At 36.3% G+C, this 15,060-nt stretch overlaps 1 protein-coding gene across 6 annotated transcripts in view; it reads right to left on the bottom strand.

The window, feature by feature from the left end:
- Window positions 1–1,749: 1,749 nt before the first annotated feature.
- The window catches only part of LPIN2 (lipin 2), a 45,695-nt gene continuing 32,384 nt past the window's right edge, over window positions 1,750–15,060 (bottom strand). For 5 of the 6 annotated variants that reach the window (XM_026122842.2, XM_026122841.2, XM_026122837.2 and 2 more), the window contains 11 exons: window positions 14,797–14,890; window positions 14,365–14,434; window positions 14,162–14,251; window positions 13,322–13,404; window positions 12,015–12,159; window positions 11,003–11,151; window positions 10,431–10,517; window positions 8,418–8,570; window positions 7,300–7,414; window positions 6,487–6,590; window positions 1,750–6,162 (listed from right to left, as the gene is read on the bottom strand). In XM_026122842.2, the coding sequence (XP_025978627.1) occupies window positions 6,018–6,162; window positions 6,487–6,590; window positions 7,300–7,414; window positions 8,418–8,570; window positions 10,431–10,517; window positions 11,003–11,151; window positions 12,015–12,159; window positions 13,322–13,404; window positions 14,162–14,251; window positions 14,365–14,434; window positions 14,797–14,890 (1,235 nt within the window). In that variant the 3' untranslated portion in view covers window positions 1,750–6,017. The remainder of the gene's footprint in view (window positions 6,163–6,486; window positions 6,591–7,299; window positions 7,415–8,417; window positions 8,571–10,430; window positions 10,518–11,002; window positions 11,152–12,014; window positions 12,160–13,321; window positions 13,405–14,161; window positions 14,252–14,364; window positions 14,435–14,796; window positions 14,891–15,060) is intronic. The other variant, XM_064507256.1, reaches the window with a different exon arrangement.

Below are 15,060 nucleotides of genomic sequence, written 5' to 3'. Positions count from 1 at the left end.
ACAGCAGGCAGGGGTGCTTCCCTGCCCACCAGTACACAGCTGCACATGTGGCCTCCCCTTGCCCTCCCTGTGCAGATTGATTGACATGACACTTTGAAAATGGTGCCCTACATGCAAGAAAAATGCTCCTTCCACAAGAGAAAGTGCCCATTCTGGGAAACCATGGCCACAGCTGGCTGGAATATAGTTTACAGGCCATAGCAGTTCTCTCTGAGACACTCTTTCAATGCACCTCCCCTCTATTATTGTGTATGTGTGTCTGTGTGGGCAGAGGAAAGGATAGACTGTGTATATAACAGGATCCTCCTGGTGCTGTAATCAGCGTGAAATATGTGGGAGTGGAGTAGTGGGATTTCCAGGACACACAAACCTGTGGTGAACTTCCCTTCCTCTCACTATCCCCGTGAACTCGTAGCCCACTAACTGGGAGGAGTTTGGGTTTACCAGACTTCGCAGGCAAGGCAACCCTCTTGAGAAGGGGTTTGAGAATTTGGCATGCTGTGGCTGAGGTTCCTTGCTAGCAGCTAAGGCCCCCAAAAGGCTGACCAGTCATTCAGAAGTTTCTCAAGCAGCTTTTGACAGAGAGAACCAGTAGAGGCCCCTATCCTCTACAGACCTAAGACTAGCTGCTCCAAGACAGAAAAATCCATACACCACGAATGGGTTTACTGTTAGACAAGGTGGATGCAGGAGAAACAGCACAGCTCAGAACATGTTTTTGCAATTAACCTGAGCAGTTGGCAGTCACAGGACATATCACCCTTCTGCCACTTGCACTTGCAGTCACTCACTGCACAAAGACCAACCAGCGAGGCCTGTGTGTGAGAGGGGGGCAAGGATTTGGGGAACAGATAGGAACACTGGTGAAATGCTATGGAACCGGACTACTGCAAAGCATGCTAATAGGTGTGCGACAGTCCACATCAATTGCTCCCAAGTTGCTTTCTCATGCTAATCAGAGACAAGATGGACAGATGCTTAAAGTCCCCAGTAACAAGCCCATAAGAACACCATCTCTGTTTATCGCCCTTCATATTTGTGCCCTCTGTGTCTGGGCACAACGAGAGCTAATACGTGCTGTGGACAGCAATACATAAACATTAACATACTGCCACATTTAGGTGTCACAGAAGTAGCTGGATTTTCTTAGACTGATAGATATATTTACGAATAATAGCAAGAGACTAGAAAGAACGTTTCTACTGAAAATTAAGGCTATAGGCATACAAGCATAGTATGGCTACACACTATGTTATATATCCTTTTCCATGTTGCCTTCTCGATAATTGCCTCAAGCAAATTAACACCATCTTGCAGGGCACTACTTTGCCTTGAAAGGAAAAAGTTAACTTGGATGTAATTAGGATAAAACTCCAAATTAGGGCAGATTTACAAGTGCTCATTCCAAGTGGTTGCAAGGTTTTCTTCAAGGCAGCTTATTTATTCTTGATATCTGCATCTATGACCACAGTGCATCTGTTAGCTGATATTCTATATTATAATGTATGTTTGCTTTTTGGTATAGTTTGAACACAATATTGGTACTGGCATACAATGTAAGTCTGATAACAGCAATTATTTATCAGTTGTATACATAGTCCAAAAGAAATCAACTGAGTGTGGGAGGAAGCAAATGTGTCATAGTCCTTAGTAGAGCAACTTGAATTCCATGTAAAAGATGAATACAATTTAAATAAATCCATATTTACTACATTAGTAATATAAGAACTCCTAAAGTACAAACTGAAGGAAATCTTTAGTTTAAGTTTATTTATTGTGGTAACATTGTTCTGAACATCAATAAACATTGCACCAAAGCATGGGTTACTGCACCCAGGATAGTCCAGTATCAACAGAAAAGACTGTATTGGTATGGTCACAGATCTGACAATTTTAAACACGCTATATTATTAGTGATTGGGTTGTCTAACAATCAAATATTCCACATGTTCAACATAAAATTGAAATAGAAACTGTTGAAGAGAGTTTTCCCACCCTCAAAGAAATCCAAAATGTAACTTTCATTTGGAAATAATTAACACTGAAAAAAAAAATCTATTCAGCAGGATTTAATTTTGGAAACTAAGACTTCTTTAGGTAAAAGTGACACTTTAAAGGCATCTCAACTTCACTATGTATTTTTGATGTTTTCATTATGAATTTGCACTACAGTCATCTAAACAACTCTCATTCATCTGAGAGCATTTTCTACAAGACTTGCATGAAATATTAACATGAGATCTCTTCATCCCTTTTGGCGTTACCATAAGCTGATTCAGAGTTTGCTTCAGAAGTTCCATAATTGAGTTGACACAAGTGTTAAAACTTTTCCAGTTGAAAAAAAAAAAAAAGTTTTAAAAGGAGTATTCTGATGACAGGAAGCTAAAGATACATGAGCCAAGATTGCACATGCAACTGTACACTGTTAAGGATGAAAGCCCAACCTTTTTTAAAGTACAAGAGTAGAGTACAAGAGTAGAAAAAAAAAAAAAAGAAATCTAGGAATGTTTACCACTTGTATACAAATGATTACCAGTCCTTAATTACAGAAATGGGCAATGTCTAAGTAACTAACGAGACTCGAATTGCAATGTTCCTTATCTACCCCTAGATACATATCACTGACTCAACTTTTGACACGGTTCCAATGCTAAGAGGATCTGCATCTTCAACAACACAGTCTTAACAGGGATGTGTATGTGCCCACAGACATATACACGTAGAAGTTCCTCTTTCATAGAAAGAATGATTTAGCTTGTGCCAATTCTAAATAAGTATAGCACAACTTGTTTTTAAACATTAGTTTCAGGCCACCTCTCTTGACTAAGGTAACAAAGAACAAGCTAATGCATATTTCTTATGTACCCCACTTCCTATTAATATTGCAGCATAAACCTACAGTTTTATAGTAATAAGATGTCTTTTCTAGAGTCAATAAAGTGCCCAGTAATCCAAATTAAGTAGGTATGCAATTGACAGGAACAGTGCCCCCCAAATTCTGTCCCTAAACAGGGTTAAACAATCTGAACAAAGCTTCAAATAAAAGATGTTTCCAAATTAAAAAAAGGCAAAAAACCTCACCATACGTGTATCAGAAATACTCTAGAAAACTTTTACATTTCATCAAAAACCAAATATCAAAGTTAGAACTGTCACAGAGAGATTGAAAAAACAAAATTTTTTAACGAAGCAGCTTTTTGGAGATCCCTATAATGCAAAATAATAGGTTAGCAGAATGAGGAGCTCTCTACAATCACCCAGCTCTGTAATTCATACCAGCTTAAGCTATACGCATTTGGAGATACACATGATATTAGCTTTCACACTGTTCATATACCCAAGTCCCCACTGTAAAATCCACAGCTTATCTACGACAATCTGAAAGGACAAACAGAATTCAAGTGAAGAAAAAAAATTAACCAAGTTAAAAAAAAAAAAAAGAAAAAAATCAAGATACAGCCAAAACTTAGTAATAATCTGTCCAATTTGGAATGATAATTTATGTTTTTCATGAAGAGCTTTCATTTTTAGAAAACCTGCCTAATACCAAGGCCATCAAGAATCAATTAAACATGATAAAGAAAATTTTGACATCCACAAAAGACTGTTTTAAGAGAGGCAGCTTCACTCCCTTCATGTAAAACAGAATATTTAGATAGAATCTTTAATCTTGTTAAATAAAATATTTTATTACATTGGGTTTTTTTTTAAAGTATTTAAGCCACTTAAAAGCCCAAATCTCATTGGTTTTCAAAGCTCTTAATGATCATGAAAATTTCAGTTTCTTCTAATAAGAATATCTATGGAACAAAAGGTAAGAAAAGAAAGGAAAAAAAATACATGGAATGACATTTGTAAGCTTCTGCCAGTGCAAAAAATCTGTGCAGTAGGACAAAATATGCTTTGAATTGAATCCTGTGAAATCCACTGAAACACTGAGATCGGTGCCACAGCCAAGAGTTTGTTAAACAGTCACAGGAATTATAGTTCTCACAGTAGAAGAATGAGGATGCCTTTCAATTCACTTAAATATATGGCACACAGGAACAGACAGGTACCTTTCCTTTCCCAGTCTCTCATTCCTGCTTTGAAACAGAGACTGTAGGTTGATTCTCCTCCCCCCCGACTCCTTCCTTAATATTTTGTGGACACAGCAATACACTGAAGCCTTAAAATGGAAGAACTAAAAAGTAACTTATTTTATATAATGATCCAAAAGTTGTCTCCCAAGCAGTTCACCAATTGACTACAGCTAGCTGATGGTACATCAGAACCTTACAGTAAGACTATTCAGCCTTATAAAGAAAATGGGGTGGGGGTGGGTGGGGAAAATCCTTTAAACACACTATTTTGCAGGTAGTGAAAAAAGGAGATCATGAGCTCCTCCTTTCCTCTACTCAGCATAAGTAGACTGGAGCAGAAGGACACCCCCAAGCCCTGTTTCTGACCAAGAGAAATGCTGCTGCAGGTACCACAGCAGGCCACAGTGTAATTGCCTTCTCAGCATCACTCATGCTTCTTGGCACAGGAGTGTGCAACCACTGGAAGGTGGGGTGAGAGCTCCCTCCCCAGAGCCCGCTGGAAATTTTGGGCATTGCCCTGAAGGGACAGTCTCAGGAACTTGGTTAAGGAGTGACAAGAAAGGTTGTGGGCCACGGGAAGCCCAGGACTGAGAGGTTTAAGGGACAATAGTCCTTAAACCTTCTGGACTGGAAACAGATTCTCATCATAGATTTGTCCTAAGGAGGTTAAATGCACTAACTCAACTCCAAAAGCAGAACTACTTTTGCCTTCAAGTACTGTTGAAGAGAGGAATACTAGCTCCTTTTACAGCTGATAAATACCAGACTTGGAATGCAGTTTGTTTACAGGCTCTGATCTGAACCTGAGGAATGACCAGCCTGATGCTTATGGATTACTCAAAAGGAAAAAAAAAAAAAGTTTTATTCTGCTCTGCAGCATTTAAGCCATTCTCATACCTGGAATATCACTATTGTGCTGCACCTCCTTCCAGCTACTGAAAATCTACAGTACAGTATTCTGGAAAGACCTGCAGTAGATAATTAAAAAATTAAATACATCATTTTCTTAGTATTACAATTCCCTGAATATAATCTGTACATACTTTTTACTGGCCTACACAGCATACACACACATACGCATCTCTGTGCTGAAAAGTGAAATAAAAATGCCAGCTCCCCAACTCTTAAAGAACTCTTCAAGATTTCTCTTGATCAAAATTTAACATAAAACAATGCAGCCTGTAAACAAAAGCCATACAAGTATCTGAGGACAACTTTCATTTTAACAAGCTCAGAAAGTGGTCCAAGCACTGCATGTTTAAAAAAGCAAGCAGAGTTCGTTTGAGCATGAACTGTACACAGTCTTCTACATGTGAAAAAGGCATATTTACATTTAAAGAGGAAATTTATGTGTTCAGAGGATCAGGCTGTTAATGTTTACACATTTTCGGTATTTTATTCGAGAAAGAGCACTCTGTTCTTAGGTTCTCACTCCTTTGTAAAATGGCCTAATTATCCATCTGAACATTAGACTGTGGTTTTTATTAATAGGTCTGACATTATATTTGGCGGTTTCTATACCCTTTTTGGCTTCTTTTTTAAAAATATACTATTAAGACTAATACAAAAATCTATGCTTACAACAAGGTCTGTATTGATGAAAATGCAAAGTTATATCATAGTTTACCTCAGCATTTAATTGTCATGAAACACTTGAGTACCATTATCATTATTGACAGGCCAATCTCAAGTGCCTCAGAACAGTTAAGCAAAGACAAGCACTACAGGAAAAAAAAAACCCACAAAAACACATACAAAAATTAGACGGCAGCTTTGCATTTTCTTTGTCTCAAACCAACAGAGTTAAAGTGATTTCTTTAGTAAGACTTATGGTACCAGTATATAAATTAGCATCTTCATTAAGGAAGTTCTTCACATTTAAACTCAAGTTGAGTAGCTGAATATGAAATTCCATTTCTAGGTGAGGAGTGCTTTTCAGACTAGGTCTTCCATGTTCAGGTCAGGAAGAGGCTCTCTCCAGTAGCAAAAGGAGCTGAATTCTGGGCACAGAAAGGCGGAACTCTGTTCTTTATTAAGCAATGGGAACACATGTTCCACAAGCTCACTTAGTCTGAAATACCTATATTAAAAAAGAAGAAAGACCATTATTCCACAGTCTAGTCACTGTTCAACCGTAGCCAAAAAGAGCTTCAGAAGTCTTGTCCAGAATTCTGTAGTCAATAAGGCAGTGCTACTGCAAAAGCAATTTTCAATTTTATTTTGCTAGTTTACTTTTCTTTTTGAAAAGCTACAGTGAAGTATCCAAAGCTGAAGGTCTCTGGCAAATAAAGTATTCAAATGCTGTAATAGGAGACTAAGGAATCATCATGGTCACAGTTGCAATTATTTTCTAATCTCACTCCTAAATACTTTTTCTAACCAAAATAATAAAAAATGATCTTACGAGGATTTGTTTCCCTTAGTCTGTTCCTGGATCAGTTCACCCTTTGGGTTCACAGTAAATATTCTACAATCTGGAACTCCCACCTGTGTGTAGGCATACACATCCTGCAAAAAGCACGAACAAAAGCACAGAAGAAAGTGAACAAAAGCACAGAAGAAAATCATTACTCTGCTTTGACATTTCCTTATTGAATGTGGTATAACAATTTCTTGAAGGAGTAAGAAAATTGATATAAAAGCTGATCCAAAAGTATACAGCAAAACTGTCCCTTAAAAAGCAAAAGCAAACATTCCTTCCCTCACCCCTTCCTTCTCTCCTCCCCCATCAAATTCCTTGAGTCTTCTTCCTAAGCTTGGTACCACAAATATGCACAAAATCTATACCACACGACACTATTCCTCTCTCTAGCTCAATTACAATAGCATTCCCCTCTCACTAGCTCAATTACAATAGCATTGAGCTGCAAATAAATTACGGGAACTGTATGATATAAAACATGATTCAGGAACATTGAATAAGTAACCCTAGGTTATAATGCTGTCAAACGGGCTGAAAAAGAAGATGGAAAGGTGTCACATATTAAATAAAATCCTGAGAATACTAATATATCTTTGTAATCTTTCTCACATAAGCAGGTGCATTAGCTTTTACTTTGAGTATCTGCATGTAAGTTTTCATGACCAAACCCATAAAAGCACCAATGTCCCATTTGTGTATTCAAATTTAAAACAGACACAAAAAGAAATCCTATTTCTTTTGCTTCCTAAGTATTTCATGCATTTTAACCCTTCAGTTAGAAAGGAACAGACTTACATTGGGCCTGTTTCCAAAAGCAGCATAGAAAGGTTGTTTACTGGGAGCAAACAAATTCTTGATATCATTCAAACATTCGATTTTGAATTTTTCAGGCTTCTTTTCTATCACTTCCCTAAAATAAAATTTGAACAGTCATATTCTAAATCACAATTTGATATAGGGCATCTTCCTTCCCCTGTTTATCTGGTATTTGCATTCTCATTGCTTCCGGTTGCTAGAGTTGCTAGTTATATAGACATTGGCAAATAGTTTTCCAAGGATGATACAAGAGCCAATGAAATGTTTTTTTCCAACATCCGTAGTAAAAAATAGAATTTAGTTAGCCAATTTATTCACCTAAGTTCATGAATGTAGTTTGTGAACTGCATTATTGTAAATGACCATCTGAATCAAAAGTAGAAGACTGAATGGAGTACACATAAGCTTGTTATAACTCCATCTCAGCCAAAAGCCTGCGGAAGGATTATTAATGACCTTAATGGAAGCTGATGTCATCACTAGCCATGAATCAATTTTTATTTTATTAAAAACAAATGAACAACCCCCCCAAAACAGGCAGACTTTTACACTATTAGGTCTTCTCATCAACAACAGGCAGATTGCTGCTGGTTCAAAAAATCAATTGTCAAATCATAACTAAACTCCATATTGCTCTGTAATGTTAATTTATGTATGGAGCACTCCCAAAATTCCAAGATCATTCAGTATTCCTCAGCTTCCCTCCCCGCCACCATTTTGTGGGGTAACATTGCACTACAATCCCTGAAGTTATACTCTAAAAAGAAAAAATTGTATTGAAATGTACAGAATCTAATGGTAACTAGTCAGGGTTTGGAGGAATGATGAAAACAGGCAAAGAGCTACCCTGTGACTTCTATTTTGTAGCCACTTTCAACATGCCTATATAAACAAAAGCATACTACACGTGAAACCCAGAAGAAATGATAGCTCATAAATGATTCCCAGATGGACATCAAGTCTCAGTAGGAAATCTAGCACAGAGCAGAATGTTTGGGTACAGGTATAAAGTTTAAATCAGCATCTCAAAAAAATTTTAAACCGCTTCTCTTTTTATTCCGTCCCTGTCTTGGAGAGAAGAAATCCCACATGCTTACCTATGAAAGGCAGAAAACAAACTGCTGGGGGACAACATGAGAGGGCCCCTAGGAAGAATCGTTCCTTTGTCATTCACCCAGTGTAGGTACCCTCTGGTCATATCAGCCATTCCGATGGCACGAGCAGAGCAGTACAGAAACTTGTAGCCATTTCTAGAAAAGAATTTTCAACTTAGTTCATAGTCCTCCTGAAGATATTCTTTGCCAAGAAAAATATTCTGTTCTAGCAATGTCCAGATGCACCCGTTTAGATAATGACTCATTGTGGTGAGCTGCACAAACATATAGAAAAAGACAACCGTTCCCAATCTGAAAGGCATATAATAGTTTAAATACATGAGTTGGAATGAAGTCTGAGAAACAATAAGCAGGAAGAAGAAAAAAGAACAAGGATGACAGTACTAAGATTACAGTTTGATGGACTAGATTGTACAAAACCAGTGATTCTAAATGACTTGAAAGGCAGATATTTATCCCTTTTTTTTTGGTTTTAATAAATGTCACATTGGTTTTATCCAGCTTCTTTCAGCCTGACTGTAGATGAGAGCAATTTTTTTAATTATATTCGTCACACATAATATTGGATGCCAGATCTCCTGTCCCTATTGTTGATTTTCAGGTTACTGTCAGAATTTGCAGCTCATACTGAAGAAAGCAAAACAATGAGCATTCATCAACTCCCTAAAAATACTCCTGCAGACTCTGTAGGTTCATCTGTTTTGCAGGGTTGTACACAGCTTATAAATACACAAAAGGTCTGAAAGTTTACGTGCATTTTCAAAGACCAGATTCAATTTGGCAAATAATTCCAAGACTACCTTTTTATGCACTGAATACAGAACAAAGTTCAGGTTATCTCCCATTGACTGCAAAGGGCCACAGACCAGAACTGAGCTCTCTGTATCAGAGCTAAAGTTAACAAAAGATTCCAAGACCCCAAATATTTTTCAGGAAAGAAAGGCTTCTAAACATCAAATCAAAAACAAAATTTCATTATTTTAAGCAGATCATTTAAACAGTTGATCACCTTGTCATCCCCACCAACAAGTACTATTTCTGGCATCAATATGTTTTCAAAAGAGTTTGCTAAACAAAGGACCAAATCTGAAGGGTGAGGAAAAAACGTACATTTATTCTGCACTAAGTTACCAATGCATTAGTGTTCTAAGGCTAAATACCTCTTAGATGAACAGAACATTTATAAGGATATGGTTAACAACACTTTTAAACCAAACACGCAGCTCACCACTGCTGAAATGAGGAAGTCTTTTTCCCCTCTCCTTCCTCCCCTCTTCTAGCCTACACGGCCTGCCTCTGCTGGTTCTTCACTTAGCAGATCACAAGGTGAGCATGTTCAATTGACTAAGCCAGATCAGGGAAGGGGAAACTGCTATTTTGCTGGGTTGCTTTTCTACTGTTTTATTGAATTGTATCATCTTATCATGCCAGAACTGGTACAAAGTAAGCAACAGGAAGCTGGAGTCAGGCCACCAACCTTCCCTTTGTGGCAGAGGCAAGTCGTTAATTAGGATATGATTTCACATTCTGAAACAAGCCTAAAAAGTGTTTGCTTGAGTTTGGTAGCAAACACATTGAAACACAAAGTATCTATGTATTGGGAGGACACAGTTTGGGTCTGAATATAGATTGTACCAAATTTCTAAAAGGCTTTATGATCAACCTGAATTGTTGGCAATAAACATATCCATGGCAGTTTCAAAAACAGTTCTCTTTTGCAGTCACAACAGTATTACACACAATTTTTAAGAACTCAGGGCAGAATGAATTGTTTGAGAAGGGGACTATTAAAAGTGGTGGCTTCCATTTCTGCAAAAGCATACCTGTGAGGAAACAACTTAGCTTTGTTTGTGAATGACAGAAGTAACTCACTTTCCATCATTTAGACAGATGAACTGTAATACACTGAATAATTATTAACAACAATCCAGTTACCCACCCATTAATTCCCAAATTCCAAAAAATCCCTAGCTCCTTCATAGGTTAGATACATACTCATTTATAGAATGATAGAGTTTTGCAATGCCCTGATGAGTCCAGTCCTTGCCAAGCTGCGGGAGGATCTGCCCTAAAGCATCAGACCTAAAAGCAAAATCAGAGATAGCTGAAATGAAGTATACAAGTTTTGTTAAAGACAACTATTAATGAACATACAATTTACAGTGAATATTTACAGAAATATTACTGCAGAAGGTCCTAGGTGTTTCAACAGAGAATTAGTAACTAGTCCAGACTGAGCAATTAGCAGGGCTGTACAGCACAAGTCAGTTCCCAAGTTAACCTGTATCTGCTAAATCTAGAGAAGGCTCACCAAAAGGCAAAAAGTTGTATGGTAAACATTAAGATCTTGCATTATTCTTTTAAAACACTCCTTTTAGTTTGCTGTAAATACAAGCACAAATTGAAATCAAAGCAGTAAGTGTTTTTCAGAACTTTTAATAAACATTCTTTAGTATTTTTCTTAAATCAAGCTTCTTTACCCTCTTTCGAAAAGCAGAATAATATCAATAAAGCAAGATAAAATATCAGATACAAAGAAAAGGAAAAAATCCCACAACAATACTTACTTGGTTATCGTTCCATCAATGTCTGATATAATGATTTTGTCATTCCAGTTCCAGAGATATATTGTTCCTGCACACCGACAAGTCCCTTGATACTGAGTTGTAATACTAAACACAACATCATTAGGGCCATCTTTGAGCTTCAACTTTGCCTTTAGAATAAATCAAAATAATTAAAAATATAAATTGCCTTCACTATAGAATTTTTGAATCACAGAAGAGCTACAGAAAATGGCTCAAATGTTCTTCCTCATCTACCTTGATTAACTGGTCAAAAAGTGAACCATGGTTTAACACTAGCACAGCTTTGGTATTAAGATCTGTTTTGTAGTCTGAGTACACATATTTTTCCCTAACTCCTATGTCTGCTTAGAGCAGCACTAACTAGTAACATCGTAATAAAAGATGCTTGACTCTGCTACTTTAATTCTTACTATTAAAGCAGACAAGAGTATTAGCAAAGTGGGAGTTCTATTCAGTCAGTGTGTACACAAACCAAGCATGCAATAGTATTTTCTGCTTGGTGGGTGGTTTCTCAAAATTCTTCTTTGATGAAGGAGATAATGTATTTAGGCTGTCACAGAACTAATTTGCAAGTTAGACTGAAATGAATAAACTGCACAGCAATTCAAATGTACATTATTAGGATATCTAAATTACAGAAGGCAACAATGTCACTTTTTGACATCATCTTAATATAGAAATTTAATTATAGAAATCAGTAAGAAATTATTATTTTTTATCCAAACATAAATTATGATTCTTAAAAGCAAAAAACAAACAGAAAAAAAGAAAACTTCCCTGCAACTGCCCACATCAGCACCAAAAAATGAGAATGCTTTAAGTACACCCCATTCATTTATTCCAATGCCAAAAAATGTAACCACTAAATCACTTTTGACTTTGTGAAATGTGTTTGCCCTTAGCCTAAAAAGCAGAAAAAGCCCAACTTTTGGAATTAAACAAAGAGTAGTATTATGAAGCATTCTATGTACAAGGAAGACATCCCACTTACTATTTCGTCTGAAGATAGTCTGAGTGACTTCTTATAAGATGGAATGTTCCCATGGGTTGGATGCTCCGCTGGGACAGAATCTATTTTCAGGGATTCTTTCAATTCCTGCGACGCTTCATCACTAGAAGAATCATCTTCCGTAGGTCTAACATGACATCAATCAGAATAAGTGTAAGATGTACAAAACCCTTCTTTAATGGTTTAAGATTCGTATATTCTTATGCAAGATTAATTTCTGCTTATGTATGTAAAGGATTCAACATTAGCCTGATGGTACAGATAAATGAAGTCCATGGTCTAGCGAATGCCCAGATAAAGCTAATATGTGCCAATGAGCAAATAAGACTTGTAACACACACTACTATTGGTGGAGCTCTAGATATTACTACGCATACTCTAGCTGTATCCACGCATGATGGGTTTAGTAGAGACACAACATTAAGTGGTCACAAATACTGTGTTGCTGAATTAGGTATACTGCAGGTGAAGAGGGATACAGAACAAACAATAATGCCTTGCTTTTAAAAAAAGCTGCCACAGTTACTACATAATTTGAACTGTGGGCTGGTAAGTTAGTGGAGTAGCTCACCTTCCATGGTTATCACAGACTTATTTCTCTGCTAATTAGAGATTTCATGATTAAAAGCAGCATTTAATTTTTCTCTCAAGTAATCAAGCACAATATATTTGATTTCTTAAATCTTTAAGGCATTGACAACACTCACAAATATCTTTGTAAAATCATGGGAGAATATGAATATGCACAGTGAATTATTTAGATTAAGACAGTTTTGTGCTAGATATTTCTAGTTTTCAACTACAATCTTGGGCAACTCACCCACTGTAATTAATGCTATTTTATTGTTTCAATTATTTCATGTTACAAAAAAATGGCAGATGGTTCAAGTTATTCAAACAATATTAGGATTTTACAAAAAAAAAAAAAAGAATGACAAACAATAGCTCAGAAACAGTCCCACTATGTTTAATAAATTACAGAGTAGTGGTTCATTGCTAAAGGTTACCATATATGTCTTTATTGCTCTGTCAGTTAGATTAAGATTTAAGAAGTAAACACAATAGGATTTAAGAAATAATTGTAGTGTACTCATAGTTCCTGCACTGTTTACTGCCACATTTTTTCGCTGAATTGTTTGCCAAAGACATCTGGTTTCTGTTCAATAGCTCAGAGAAAAACGTTTCTTCCCACAGTAAATTCCTACTTGATTCTTCATTAAAAAAGAAAAAAAGAAAGAAAAAAAGAGACAGTATTCAGTCCACAAAACAGTCTTCAGACAGGAACACACCTACTATTAACTTGCTCTTTTATAGTTGCTGGCAGCTCATTTGCTCGTTGCGTCTCCGATTTCCTCTCCTTTGCCTCTGGTATCTAAAACAACATGATAATAAAGAACATACTGCCATTTTAAGGATCTTGAACTGATCCAAGAAAATTCATAGTTCACATATAAGCAAATAGCTATTAGTATACTACATAAACTATATTAAGTGCTCAGAATTGCTTATTCGGTAAATTATTTAACAAGAGTGTCCTTAGGAAGAATTGATCCATTAAAGCTTTTCATTTTTCCAGGAAACAGAACTCTGCAGGCCAGATGTTAAGAACAGCTGGCTAGTTTAAGCTGAACTTAGCATTAAGGGGGCTGTCAACCTCTAACCTTATAAATTTCAGCTGTCATGTTCTACAGAGGGTTGTTTATTTTTTAGTAAATTTCATAGGTGCATACTCAAGCTTTAGATTAAGTTCAATCTAAAATGGGGTATCTCAGCATAACATCTATTATACTGCAGAGCACCTACTTTTCTATTTTTGTATACATTCCTAAAACATACTGCAGTGATTGAAGAGTAGCTCTGACAATGCTTATGAGCTAGAAAGATTTTAAGAATATTGTGCAACAGCTAAATGGAATAAATTTTCTTGAAGCACCTAGTGACATTAGTGAATAAAGAGTGCTATTTGAGACTTTAAATATACAGAAGTAGCTAACGACAACACTAAATAACTTTCAGCTGGCAAGAAGTGACAGAAAGCTATATGAGAAGCATTTTAAGGCACTTCAGACTCAATTTCTTTTCATCTTTTAATGGCCAAGTGAACCAAAATCAAAGTAGCTTTCAATTACCTGTTTAGTCATGCTTTCTCTCTTGCGCCAGAACCACCACCTTCCAGACTTCTTTGGCATTTTTTCTTTGACCCAAGACTCGACTGTAGCCTGAAAATATTTAGTTTAATTTAGGTGAGTTTTTAATTTTGGTGGAAAATAAAGACAGAATCACATGTTATTACATGAAAAATGTTCAAAAAAGTATACATATGTCTATTTACCTTGGGTAAACTTTTCTGAAACACCTGCAAACTCAGAATCATTGGAGCAGCCAATGCCCAGTTATAATACCTGTTTTAAAACACGTTATTGATAAGATATTACAAAATTTGAATAGATGTAAATAAGCAGTGTGTAAAATGCCCTTTCTTGATGAAAATACATCTATTTGATGCCAACAACTAATATTAAAGCTTGCTGCAAGCAGTTATTTTAATATGCACTATTCAACATCAGTGGCAATTGCTGCAAAATCTTGCTTCAGTCAAAGCTAAATTTAATGCAAATCTTCACTTCAAAAATCATTCTCTGTAAGATCAAAAAGCTGATCCATCAAAACCACAAATCACAATGAGACCTGAGAAATGCATTCTCTTTAAAGAGTAGTTTTTATAGGAAATCTATAAAATAATTACATTATGTAGAGAATTTACCTGTTATAAATCCTTATTACCAGATTAGGATTGTCTATGAGTCCCGGATTTTCAGCAAATTCATGATAAGTAATAATATGTTCCATGAATTTTTCTGCAATAGAAGTACTTTTTATTAATTAAAAATAATAACAACTGCCCCCAAGAAGTCTGATTAGTTTGTATCAAGGAACACATCTTCTGGCATTTCAGAGTCTTTGCTGATCTTGCAGCATTAGTCAAGATATGCTAATATGGCCTACCTGTTATCTCATGATTGCCTCC

This window comes from Dromaius novaehollandiae, chromosome 2 (assembly GCF_036370855.1).
Source record: "Dromaius novaehollandiae isolate bDroNov1 chromosome 2, bDroNov1.hap1, whole genome shotgun sequence".
NCBI lineage: Eukaryota > Metazoa > Chordata > Aves > Casuariiformes > Dromaiidae > Dromaius > Dromaius novaehollandiae.
The sequence above is the reverse complement of the archived record's forward strand: the minus strand, read 5'-3'. Positions and strand labels throughout refer to the sequence as shown.